General features: G+C 42.9%; 1 protein-coding gene across 1 annotated transcript in view; it reads left to right on the top strand.

Moving 5' to 3' along the window:
* The window catches only part of Chd6 (chromodomain helicase DNA binding protein 6), a 117,938-nt gene that overhangs the window by 93,488 nt on the left and 11,546 nt on the right, over window positions 1-12,904 (top strand). The window contains exons 27-33 of the mRNA XM_028786754.1: window positions 1,232-1,292; window positions 1,882-2,098; window positions 3,559-3,767; window positions 4,806-6,377; window positions 9,457-9,608; window positions 9,981-10,187; window positions 11,219-11,671. Of these exons, the coding sequence (XP_028642587.1) occupies window positions 1,232-1,292; window positions 1,882-2,098; window positions 3,559-3,767; window positions 4,806-6,377; window positions 9,457-9,608; window positions 9,981-10,187; window positions 11,219-11,671 (2,871 nt within the window). The remainder of the gene's footprint in view (window positions 1-1,231; window positions 1,293-1,881; window positions 2,099-3,558; window positions 3,768-4,805; window positions 6,378-9,456; window positions 9,609-9,980; window positions 10,188-11,218; window positions 11,672-12,904) is intronic.

Genomic DNA, 12,904 nt, shown 5'->3' on the forward strand with positions numbered 1-12,904 from the left:
TCATAGATCCTCCTCAGGTTTCTGTTCTATTAAATAGCAGGAAACAGTTCTGGACAGTAGAAGGCAGCATAGCTAGTGCTCCCCAGTCCTAAGTGTTTTCACCTCCAAAGCCAATTTTATCTGGAACTCTCTTGGTGCCCTTTCTTAGATAACTTGGTCCTCATATCAGACTACCTGTATTTGAAGCACTAAGTTTTAGTCTGAGACCCTGAGTGACTCACTCAGCCTCCTGGGGCAGTTTTCTGGATCTGCAAGACATGAATGGTGATAGTTCTATCTCCAAAGATAGTTGGGATAACCAGAGGAGCCGTAAGAAGGGTTGTGTCACCCCCTTTCTACACAGGAGAAATATATATTCAGAAAATGGACATCTTTCTCTGCACTCTGTCTAGTATTTTCTCTCCTGGGTCCATACATGCTTTTAGGGCCTAAAAGAATGTTTTGAGTTTTAATTATTGGAAGTTGTGTGTGTCTATCTACCTTCACTGTGTCAGAGCACCTGTCTCCTGTCCAGGAGGCAGCAAGTGCTTTCAATAAACACCAGTAGTGAATATCCTAGACAAGGGACCACTTCACTCACTGCCACAGTCTTCCTGCTTCAGATCCTCTTACAAGTAGAACACTCTTAACTTGGGCATCTCCTTTCCCAGTCCCACATCATCATCTGTAAAGTTTCCCTTTGAGACAGGACAGAGCTAATAAAGCAATCTGTTCGGACAATCATTAATGCACTGACGTAACAAATTCTGTACTTCTGTTCTTACTCCAGATTTGTTTGGAGCTTCACATCTTAATTTTAAGTTCGTAGGTTTTTATACCATCGGGTCCCATGGAGCAGTCATGTTTTATAAAAATAGTGTCCACTTCCATAATGAACAGGGTAGCCTGACCCTTTTTCACAATGAAAAACAGAAATGTTCTTTGTGAGATAACAGTATTAAATTGCAAGTGGTGGTGGCAAAGCAGATATTTAAATTCACAGCTAAAACAGACATGGTGCTTATAAAATGCAATCGAGTTTCCCATCCCTTAACCTGACTCTCTGTGGGAAGAAGCTCTGTGGGAGGGCATGTGAGAGAAACTGTGTAAGTGAGCTGTGGTTATAAGGCTTGTCTGGGTCCAATGACGTTGCAGGCTTTTCTGTGCATGTGTAGTCCTTGCAGCAGGGCCTTTCTCAGTGGTTCCTTCTGGGCTGCAGTTTCGCTGATGCAATGGCTTCATTTATCCCTAGGCGAGTCCCAGTGATGGAAGTGATGGCATTTTTGGTGAAAAGAAGGATGACAGCCAGGCAGGTGAGACTGTGTCCTGCAGGCAAAGAAAAGTAAGGTCCCAGTTTGTAGTTACTGTGGAGTTTATATAAATCAATGCTATCTTTAAGGAGACTTAAAAGTAAGTTGACCTGTATTAAGCTTCCCTAGAGTGACACATGTCTCTGAGTTCCTCCACTTAATATCAGATCCAAAAGTTAAACAAGCGCTGTCTTCAGGACAGAATATGACCAGTAAAGAAGGGACTGTAATCTCACTGGTCTGGGGTGTTTTGTATCTCAGTTCAAACTTGACTGGAGGTTTGGTAGTTGAAAGGGTCAGCTGCATCGAAGCCATGACTGTTTGTGAAGAAGGCAACAGAATTTTGCTCTTTCCTTTCTGTAGAGTGACTCTGCCCTCCAGAAAGAGGTGTGTATTTGAGCAAGAACAGCACTGACCACAATGTAAAGCTGTTTTTAAAGCAAAATTGTTGCCTTTCCCACTAGCCTCACTATTGACTGGTGTTAAAGCAGCTATTTTAAATCACTAAGCCTGGTTTTAACAAACAAACAAGGAAAGACCCTCCTGTTGCATTTGTATGTGTAAATACTAATGTCCTCACTGATGTTTGAAGCCCAGGACGGCTCCGACCCAGACAAATCACCCTGGCCAGTTTCCTCTGCCCTCACTGCTCGACTCAGGCGTCTGGTCACTATGTACCAGCGCTGCAACCGCAAAGAGCTGTGCAGACCTGAAATCTTAGGCCCAGGTAACCAAGGATACTGGGTTCAGGAGGAGGTGTTCAGGAGGACTTCAGAAATGGACCTCATCAACAAGGAAGCCCAAAAAAGGTAACAGCCAGGGCAAGAAAGCATGTTAAACTAGCTGGTAACTGGGTAAGGGGACAAGGGAAAGGCTAATAGCTGGAGGTATATGGGTAGTCCCAGGTGACAGATTGTCTTCAGAATTTCTTAACCACAGCTTCCAGTGTTGAGTGGGGAGGTAAATAGATCTAAACCTTCTGTACACAATGCCTAGATGTAAGACTTTCTAACTTGTATTATTCCCGAAGTCAGGCCCCAGTTTCTGGGAATGTAGCTTTAAAACACCATACTGATACATGTGGTATATATATATATGTGTGTGTGTGTGTGTGTGTGTGTGTGTGTGTGTGTGTGTATCATCATTTCAAATTCCCTGATTCTTGTAACAACAAAAGGAATAGTGTGTGTTGAAGCTGTCCTACTATAATCTCATGTTTATCAAGATTTTGAGATCAGTAAATACATATAAAATCAAAGCCCAAAAAGAAAGTGTTTATCACTCATAGTTACTTGATTATATGAAAATTAAGCTAAAAAAGGTCACTGAGGCTAGAAATGGACACAGCAGAGCTGCAGTTCTCAATCTTTAGATTATTTTTCTTCTGAGACAGAATCCAGCAAATTAAAAGATAGAAAATTCAATTTTTTTTCTCCGTACTCCAACAATACAAAATTTGAAGTGTTTCTGGCACAGTTACAGATCCCCTTCCTTTTTCTCATTCTCTCACTGATTCCTCATCACAACCTCTGTTCCCAGCTGGGGTGGACACCATTCCCAAGAACCCTCATCAAGACTGCTGATGGGAACGGACCTGTTCTCTAAGTACTGTCTTAATCCTGGTGAGGACCTTTGTGTCCCAGAGAAGGTGACTGACATAGGCCACCACCCACATACTAGGGAGAAACTACGGGAAGACAGAGCACTTGCTTTCTCAGTAAGAGAGGTTGAGTGAGACAGGAAATAAGACCCCAGAGTCTGCCTTCAGCATCGTCATGAGGGAAAAGCAAAGTACAGTAGGTGGTATTTTTAATTTTTTAGCCTTTTTCTCCTACAAGTGAAAGTTTAACTAGATAATTCCTAAATTATCCCCTAAATTATCAGTGAACAAGAGATAGTAGTCTACATACCTGACTTTGAAAAAGAGAGATCAATACCAGAAGGGGAGCTGAAGATTTGAAGTAGTTCCCTCTTTGGGAGTAGGTGTAAGCCTCTCTGCCCAGTTTGACTTAAAGATAGACAGTAAAATACACAAGCCAGCTCACCTGCTCTCTGGATTTTACAGGTTCTTACAGTGTATACTTTTAATAAGTTGTTGGCTTTTTTAATAAACGATAAGCCAAGCTTAGTAATACAGACGTGTAATCCCAGTACTCAGAAAGAGGATGCAGGCAGATCTTGAACTCAAGACCAGCATGGGTCCCAGGGTCACAACAAGATCCTATTCCTAAAAGTACAAAACTCCTTACCTTTCCTGATTACCTCTCAGGTGGACTAGAAGAGAGCAAGCCGACTTCTATAGGACAGTGTCTTCCTTTGGTGTTGTGTATGACCAAGAAAAGAAAGCCTTTGACTGGACACAGTTCCGTGTCATTTCCCGCTTGGACAAGAAGTCAGATGAGAGCCTGGAGCACTATTTTTATAGTTTTGTAGCCATGTGTCGGAATGTGTGTCGCCTTCCCACGTGGAAAGATGATGGTGAGAAAACTCTTGTAACTATGTCAACAGGGAGGTGAGAAGAGAACATGGTAAATTTAAATTGCAGAAGTACTATAGCTGAGCTATAAAAGTGGGATCTATCTGAAAAATTCTAATAAAGATGGGTAGGTTGTTGGAGGTCTATGAGCTTGTAATTCAGATCTCCAAATTCCCAAAAGGTGCAACTTCTGTGAAAGTTGAAATTTAGTTAAAACCTCATAGGAGTATTACAAGATTAACATTAACTATGCTTTCTAAAGTATAGGGGGTTGTTTGGTTGGTTTGGTTTGGTTTTTAAGATCTAGGAGCTGGAGACATGGTTCAACAATTAAGGGCACTCGTTGCTCTTGCAGGGGACCTGAGTTCAGTTCCCAACATCTGCATGGTTGCTCACAACCATCTGTAACTCCAGTTCCAGGAGATCTGACACCCCCCTTCAGACCTCTGATGGCACCAAACGTGCACCAAATTGGTACATATACTTACATACGTTCAAAATGCTCATACACATAAAATAACTAAAACTTTTTTAAAGAACAAAGAACTATTTTATATGTATTAGCTTAGATAAAATAAGTGCTGTCATTTAAACACCTCCTGATCCAATAGGCAACCTTTCTGATGTTTCTGCCTGGTTGGAATTTAACACAGCTTCCTCTTGGTCTCCCTTCAGCCTTATATGATTGGTTAAACTGTTCTGGGCCATGTTGCCACATTTTTAGGAAACCAGAAACAAGCACTGAGCCTCTTGCCCCCAAATGTGGCTTGGTTTTAAAGTATATTCATTCAAGTCAAGGAGCTAATTTGGACCGTGGAGTCATATTGATGAGACTTGATTTGACTCCTGCTTTGCTACCTTAGGCAAAGTGGCTTTTCTGGGCCTCTTAAGACAGAAGTGATTGTATCAGGATATTTTGGAAGCTGGAATACATGTCAGGAGTTTAGTCAGGGCACATAGCATTGGTTTAAGTGGGAACTGTTGCTTGTTTCTATTTTACAGCGGCCTTGTGTAAAAGCTCTGTGTCTCTTTCTCTCCAGGTTCCCCTGATGCCAGCATCTATGTTGAACCCATCACTGAGGAGCGGGCAGCAAAGACTCTGTACCGCATTGAACTGCTGAGGAAAGTCCGTGAGCAGGTGCTCACATGCCCTCAACTACATGAGCGCCTCCAGCTTTGCAGGCCCAGCCTCTACCTCCCAGTCTGGTGGGAGTGTGGGAAACATGATCGAGACCTGCTCATTGGCACTGCCAAACATGGGCTCAACCGCACTGACTATTACATCATGAATGACCCTCAGCTGTCCTTCCTAGATGCCTATAGAAACTATGCCCAACACAAAAGAACTGGCACCCAGGCACCTGGAAGTCTCTGTTGCCTTTACCAGAGCAATTCTAAACTATACGAGTCTCTTACTTACACCCCAATGAGTAGGACTTCAGAGTCTCTTGAAAGTGAGCCAGAGAACCTAGTAAAAATGGAGAGCAGGGATGATCATCTCTGCCTGCCTGAGGGCGGTTTACCTGACATAACCTGTGAAAACTTTGTTTCCAAAGTTCAGGAGGTCATTTCTCTTGACCATGATGAAAGCTTGCTGCCTGAGTCTTTGGAAAATATGATATATGGTAAGACAGGACTCAGCCAAGAGCCGCGTTCTTTTCAGGAAGCCCCAAGTACCAACACACAGTCCAGGAAAAATACTATCACCATCTCAACCAGCAGAGATGAGAGTTGCCAGCCTCCTGGTATTGAGGCAGAAATTACTTCAGCTTCCTCTCTCATGAGCAGCTTAGAAGCAGGAGTAGCTAAAATGAATATTAAAAATGGAAAACATCTGTTGGTATCTATCTCAAAAGAAGGGGAGCCCTGCTGCAGTGAGACAGGACGGAGACCTGAAAGCATAGGCCACCTAGAGGCCAAATGCTTAGCTTCCCCTGCCTTAGATACAGAACATGAAAGTGGGTTTGTAGATCTCTGCAGCCTTAGCGTCTATGACTCCAAAAGAAACTTCTCATCAGATCAGCAATTAATTGATTTATTAGAAAACAAGAGTTTAGAAAGTAAATTGATTTTGAATCAGAGTGATGAGGAAGAGGAAGAAAATGAGGATGAAACCTTAGCCATAGTAGCAAGCGCCACAGAAAAGCCAGAGGTCTTAGATTTCACCAAGCCCACTGCAAACATCCCAAGGGGAAAGAACCTCAGTTTCCACCAAGATGAAGCCAAGAAAGGGAGGCTGGAGGTGGTAAGCAAGACTCCTGGACCACTGAGGGTCTTTTCGCCCTCAGCCAATCAATGCCACTGCAAACACATTGAAAGGTGGGCACATGGCCTGGGGAGCAAGGAATCTGAAGTAGAGAAACCCAAGGTTTATCAGCCAGACCTGTACAGAAGCAAAGCCAATAATACCACAGTGGAAGGTGAGCCTGCTGTTATTCCAACAGAGCCATTTAAACTGAAGCATGAGCTTTTAAAAGAACCGTGGAAAGAAAGTTCTGAGGGGGGGAAGAGTTTCTCCATGTATGTTCCTGAGGGATGTGAACCCAAACCAGAAGACATGGATTTTGAGAATAAAGATGATTATGAGAAAGATGGAACCTGCCACAGTCACGGTACAGTATGCATAACTGTGTACTCGTGTAATGGGAAGAGGGATGCTGTCGGAGCCGCAGTCCATAGTTTTAACCCCTAAAACGGGCCTGCCCACCCTCACCATGTAGGTAACCCAAGAGGTACAAGGTCTTGATATGAACATTCAGCAAAGTAGTGCAGCTGAGTCACCCAGAGAACTGGGGTGACTGTGGAGTCAGTGGCTGCACTGCAGCAGCCGTATTACCTAGAGGACTGTGTGCTTATGTGCATAGGATGCATACCGGCATAGGGAAATCCTTTGTTCCTACACTAGATGAACTGAGCTGGCTGAAATAGAGCAGCTTTGGGACAGAAGAGACCTGCAACTAATACAGGTGCCATTAATTTGCAGGAACTCCAAAAATACAAGTCAAGTTGGCCTTGTTGAGGTGAGCATAGAAAGCAGTTGTTCGTGTCATCGTCAAAACCCTGTGCTTTATGTCAGGGCATTTGTGTTAGGTTTCTTTTAGAACTGAACACAAATAAAAATAACAGTTACAAACAACTGAAAACATAGATTTGATCTTTTCAAATAGTGAAATTTTTAATGGGGATTCAGGTTAGAAGGAGTTTCAAGCCTGGTGTGGTGGCATATACCTTTAATCTCAGCATTCAGGAGACAGTGAGTGGTAGGTGAATCTCTTGAGTGAGACCCTCCCTCAAAAAAAAAATGTAGGTGACTGAAATTGTTTATTCTTTGTGGGGGCGTACACACAGTGCTGCAGTGCACGCCAGTGAACAGCAGTGGTTCTTCCTCATTTCCTTAGGTTCCAGGAGTGTGTGTAATGGTGAACAAAGTAGATGGTTTGTTCTTGCCATTTTCTGGTCCTGAGTATGGTACTCCAGAGTGAGACAGGAATAGCCTTTATTAAGCGGGGGAGAGAAAAGCCTCACCATCTAGGGTCCTGTAGCTTTTTGTTTTTAATTTTTATTTTTGTTTTGTATATGTACACTTTATGTGTGTGTGCACTCACACAAATACGCATTCATATTTGAAGGCCAAATGTTGATTACTCTTTATTTTTTGAGACAGGGTCTTGCACTGAATCTAGAGCTCACATTTCAGTTAGACTGGCTAGCCCATGAGCCCCCGGGATCAGCCTGTCTCTACAGATTTCTCAGCACTGATGTTAGACCACCATGCCCAGCTTTTCTGTGGTTTCTGGGGATCCAAGTATAGGCCCTCCTGCTTGCATAGTAACTGCACAGTTGTCTGTCCCCTGACCTATCTCCCTAACCCATGTTGCCATTTTTTAAAAACTTCCACCTTTAGTTTTTATTATTGTGATTAACAACTATTGGTACTGAACCCAAGTTAAAATGTACACAGTAGCTACAGAAAGGACTTGGAAACTGAACTGAACATGACTTGGTGGACTTGTGGCCAGGCCAGGAGGACCTATCTGTAACCATGCTCCTAGATTCCTTTTAACCTGAACTAACCAAAGATCATGCCTTGTATCAAATTATAAGACTCACATCACTTTTGGACACTGTTGTGGTAAATAAATAAATCACCAAAAAGATGAAGTACTAAAAATGCAGACAAATAAGCACATGGTAAATGTGAGTTAGAGGAGAAGTCTCTTTTCTGTGGTAAGGATAAGTGCTGGCACTGGTGCACACACTATGGAGCGCTGCCCACAGAGCTGTGGGAGAGGTAGTGCAGGCAAGTTAGCCTACTCTGGAGATTAGAAGTCCTGAAGTCCTGAGAACAGTAGCTTACTAGTGCTCCTTAAGGGTTGTCCCCCTGCTTCAGACCTCTCACTGCTGCTTCAATTGACGCCAGAGCAAAATCCAGTTTTATGTCTTAATTTACAGGACTCTGGATAACCCAGGTGATCTCTGTCCCTGGCTTCACATTTCTCCCTACTCCTGGCTGTCTTTGTTCTTTAGCGTGTCCTACCCTTCCCCAGTTGCTTCCTCACCTGCACAGCTGGTTCCCTTCATTTCCTGTCAGCACATCATGTTTTCTTCTCTTTGGATGTTTTCAGCCTGGGGTTTGGGGGGGGGGGGGTGACACAGATTTTCACTCTATAGACGTGGCTATCCTCAAAGTCCCAATCTTCCTGCCTCAGCTTCTGGAATATTGGGATTATTTGTGTGAGCCACCTTGCTATGTGTGTTTGTTCCCTGTACAGCACTGCCACAATCTAGCTGTTCCTTTATAGTTAGTGGTTTTCTCTCTCCCCTATAAGTCAAGCAAACACTGAGAGCTTAGACCCTAGCTAGCTGTATTGTTTATTCCTAAATCCACCAGTCCTAGCAAGACTGCTCATGGGAAAGAGCTTCAGTGGCTCCCTAGGAGACTCATTTCACAGTGGGAAGTAACACACATTCCTTGTCAGTTTATGAGGAAAAGAAGCCTGAGTTTCCACTTGAACATTTTACTGCCCTCTATTTATTCTCTGTCATTACTTATTAGAACATCTTTGATATTCCAGACGACACTTACAAATTAACTTTGACCTTGGCTAGCATGATGGCACACTTGTAATCCCACCACTGGGGAGACAGAGACAGGTAGATCTCTAATTTTAAAGCCAACTTGGTCTTATACAATGCGTTCCAGGCCAGCCAGGGCTGCATAATGAGATCTTATTACACACAAACACACACACACACTATCCTTGGTCTCCAGGCTCATTTGCTTTACTTTTTATATGAATTATGGCTCTTTGTTGGGAGGTTCATGATAGCATCCTTTCTTAATATCATCCTATTGGTTTATCACATTTCATTCCTCTTTTTAACTTTCAAAATAGTGTTCAGTATTGTCTTGTCCACTAAGCTAGCAAGGAATGTTTAGGTAGTCTTACATGTCAGCATGCCTGAGTGGCCCTAAGCAGGATTTGCCTCTGGTTTAACTAATTTAGTTCTCTTGGAAGTAGGAGATATGGCAATTTATAATTAATTTAAAATAAATTAGAACTGAGTAAACTAATTAAAGACAGAAGAGACAGACAGGTTCACATGTCTAGAACCCTCACGTCACTAGCATTTCCCAACTATCTAGTTGTTTGTTTGTTTGTTTGTTTGTTTTTTAACCTATCTTTACAGACTACCCAGGCAAATACTCTGAGGAAGAGAGTAAGAGTTTGGCATCAGGCATTGCAGGGGACCTTGGGGAAGAGGCGCAGGAAGTGCGGGCTCCCACCATTGCTCAGCTACTGCAGGAGAAAACCCTCTATTCCTTCTCAGAATGGCCAAAGGTATCTCCCAGAGCTTGCATCCTCCACTCAAGCTATTCCCAGCTTTGACTCCTTTGCATTAAACCTCATAAAAATACTTCTACTGGACAAACTTAGCTATATATCCTTCAGTATTGAAGGTGAGACACTAAAGGGGGGGATAATATTCACCAGACTAATTAAACAATCAAAGGAAAATGGCAAGTTGCCCCTAGTCATAGCACTGAAGATTTGTTCTTTATTGCCCAGACTATAACGTTTATAGGTTGTGTAGTATGTCTGAACACTCCTTTCTGGTCAGCTTCTTGTGAAAAATTTAGCCCCTGCTCTCAGGGACTTTGCGGACTTGGGTAACTTGAAACTTATTCTCAGTGCTGCTATTCTTTTCCCCAGGATCGTGTGATAATTAACCGCCTAGATAATATTTGCCATGTGGTGTTAAAGGGGAAGTGGCCCTGCAGCCACCAGTATGACCCCTCAGGTGCACTGCCCACGCCAGTGTTATCCAGCAGTGCAGGTTCTCGAAGCAGCCTCTCAGAGCCAGAAGCAGCAGAACACAGCTTCAGCAGTGGTGCAGCATTAGCAGCCCAGATCCAGAAGGTGAGGTTACGGCCGGTATGGGCTACCAAGGGACAGCAGCAATATCCCATGTTTCCGTTGAGTCATTTACTCAACAAGTATTTGGGGATTTTGGTTTACTTTTTTAGTCAGGTAGTTAGTGTTAATTAGGACTCTGGACCTTATTCTGTAGACTGGAAAACTATTAAAAGTTTTGATATAAGCCAGTGGGGTTGGGTAGTTTGTTGGTACACACCTTTAATCCCAGTGCTCAGAAGGTAGAGGCAGGTGGATCTCTGAATTGGAAGCTAGCCTAGTCTAAAGAATTTAGTTCCAGAACAGCGAGGGCTACACAGAAAGAAACCCTGTCTCGTGGAAGAAAATTGTGTAAAAAAAAGTTTTGGTACAAAGAAGAAAAAGCAGGGTTTTATTCCTAAACTAGAGCCTGCAGGTTGTCAGGGGAAGCAAAGAAAGAAGAGAGACATGCCAGGTAATGATGCTTCAGAGAATACGTTCTGGGCTGCAGGTTAGAGGAAGAAAAAGCAATAAACTTGGCGACTGTGACTTGAGGAGAGAATAGGTGTCTTTAAGCCCTTAGAGGACAGATACCAGTTATGAAATCGGGGCAGAAAGGAGTGTCTATATGGAAGGAAGATGAGTGATTTAGGAGTTACTAGCACACTGAATCTGATTTGACTGCACTTTAGACTCAGCCAGAGACCTTGAAAAACTGCTGGCTCTGATTTACTTGTTCTGGTGTATCTTAGATATTAAGTTGTTTTGTTTAACTTCCCAAATGATTCTGTTATGTAGCTGAGGCCGAGACTCTCCAGACTTCTTACACTTGCAACTACAGGTATAGTCTGGAAGCCTGTTCAACAGGGTAGATTCACCAAAGTAGACTCTAGATTTAATAAGCCATCTGGTGGTTTAGCACTAGTATTTGAGGACCCTTGCAGTCACAGAGAAGATAGCAGGAAATAATACAAGACCTGAGGAAATGAGGCCTGGAGAAGGAGCTGGTGTTTGGCCACAGAAGTTACATTCAAGTTTCTTGCCATGTGTGTTCACAGGAGAGCTTCTTAGCCCCAGTATTCACAAAAGATGAACAAAAGCACAGACGTCCCTATGAGTTTGAGGTAGAAAGGGATGCCAAAGCTCGGAGCCTCGAAGAATATTCTGCCACCCATGGGCGTTCCCCCATTGTCCTCAATGGCTGGCATGGGGAGTCAGCTATAGACCTCTCCTGCTCATCAGAGGGGTCTCCAGGAGCCACATCTCCTTTCCCAGTGAGTGCCAGCACCCCTAAGATTGGTGCTATCAGTTCACTTCAAGGAGCCCTTGGTATGGACTTGTCTGGAATTCTGCAAGCTGGCCTGATCCACCCAGTGACTGGACAGATCGTCAATGGAAGCCTCAGGCGGGATGATGCTGCCATGAGAAGGCGGAGAGGGAGGCGAAAACATATTGAAGGAGGGATGGACCTCATCTTTCTGAAGGAACAAACACTTCAGGCTGGAATCTTGGTGAGTCTATGAGACTACAAGGTAAAAACCATTCTATATTGAGAAATTTATTTCTCAGACATCAAGTATTTCATTTATGGATCTTTTACATGAATTTAAGTTGTTCTTGTTTTCTGTCATTATAAAATGTCCTCCATCTTTTCTAGAATAGATGATAGTAACCCATTGGTGACCCTTAATGCATACAGCCTAGAAAAATGAACCAAAGGGTCTTATTTCAAGTAGAAGCAACCCAAATCCTCCAGTGCTTCAAAAAAGAGCCACTGGCAGTTGAATAAGCAAGGCCAGGTGGCAGGCGGCATTACTCAGGCAGGATGAGGCTCTCCAGGAGCTGAGATGTGGGAGATGGAAGGTTGATCTTGGCTTTGATCTGGCACTGATGTGGGGCACACCAACAAACTGCATTCTGGTCCTAAAGCATCTGAGACAGCTGCTGTGAAGATCCCTGCAAATCACAAAGAAACAATGCATTCTAAACTAAACTCAATGGAGATTTATGAACCATGGAGAAGGGTGAGAAAAATCTTCTTAGACTTTGTTTAGTGCCTGATGTTGTGTTTTGAGTTTTGGTATTTTTTAAAATTTTGAGTCCTAAAAATATTTCATAGGTTTTTTTTCTTTTAAATAAATAATGACAGTATTTACTGAGTGCCTACTGTGGACCAAGTACTATGTTCAGAGTTTTTCATGATTAGAGCCTCACAACAACTGTTTTGTTTTTTTTTTTTTTTAAAAAGACTACTTGAAGTTTGAAGTTTAAAATAAGCTTTTGAAAACAACCCTCAGTTGTCCAGCTGCCAAGTGACAGCAGGAAATCAGACCAAGGGCCTTGTTATCTAGATACTGAGAATATCACTGGAGAACTGTGTTATTTGGCTGTGTCTTCCTTTTAGGTTTTGTGTATAACTTGAGAGATAGAAGCGGTATATCTTTTTCCCTGTCAAGTTCTATAGACTAATTTTACTGTTTGTTTAGTCTTGTGCTTTCCTTTTAATAGTGTGACATTTAACTTACATCCTAACTTTTTTTTTAAGGTGGGGAGGGGTGGTGGTATCTCAGTATTGTTCAGGCTAGTCTCAAATTTGTAGGCTCACTTGAACTTCTACCCTTAGTCACTAGGATCAATGTGACCCTCAGATTTACCAGTTCTGATTTCATTGGTCTGGAGTAGAAATGTGTGTGCATGTGCATGTGTGATATCATTCTTCAGGTAGCGTCCACCCTTTGATTTTT

This window comes from Grammomys surdaster, unplaced genomic scaffold (assembly GCF_004785775.1).
Source record: "Grammomys surdaster isolate TR1022 unplaced genomic scaffold, NIH_TR_1.0 125574, whole genome shotgun sequence".
NCBI classification, from domain to species: Eukaryota; Metazoa; Chordata; class Mammalia; order Rodentia; family Muridae; genus Grammomys; species Grammomys surdaster.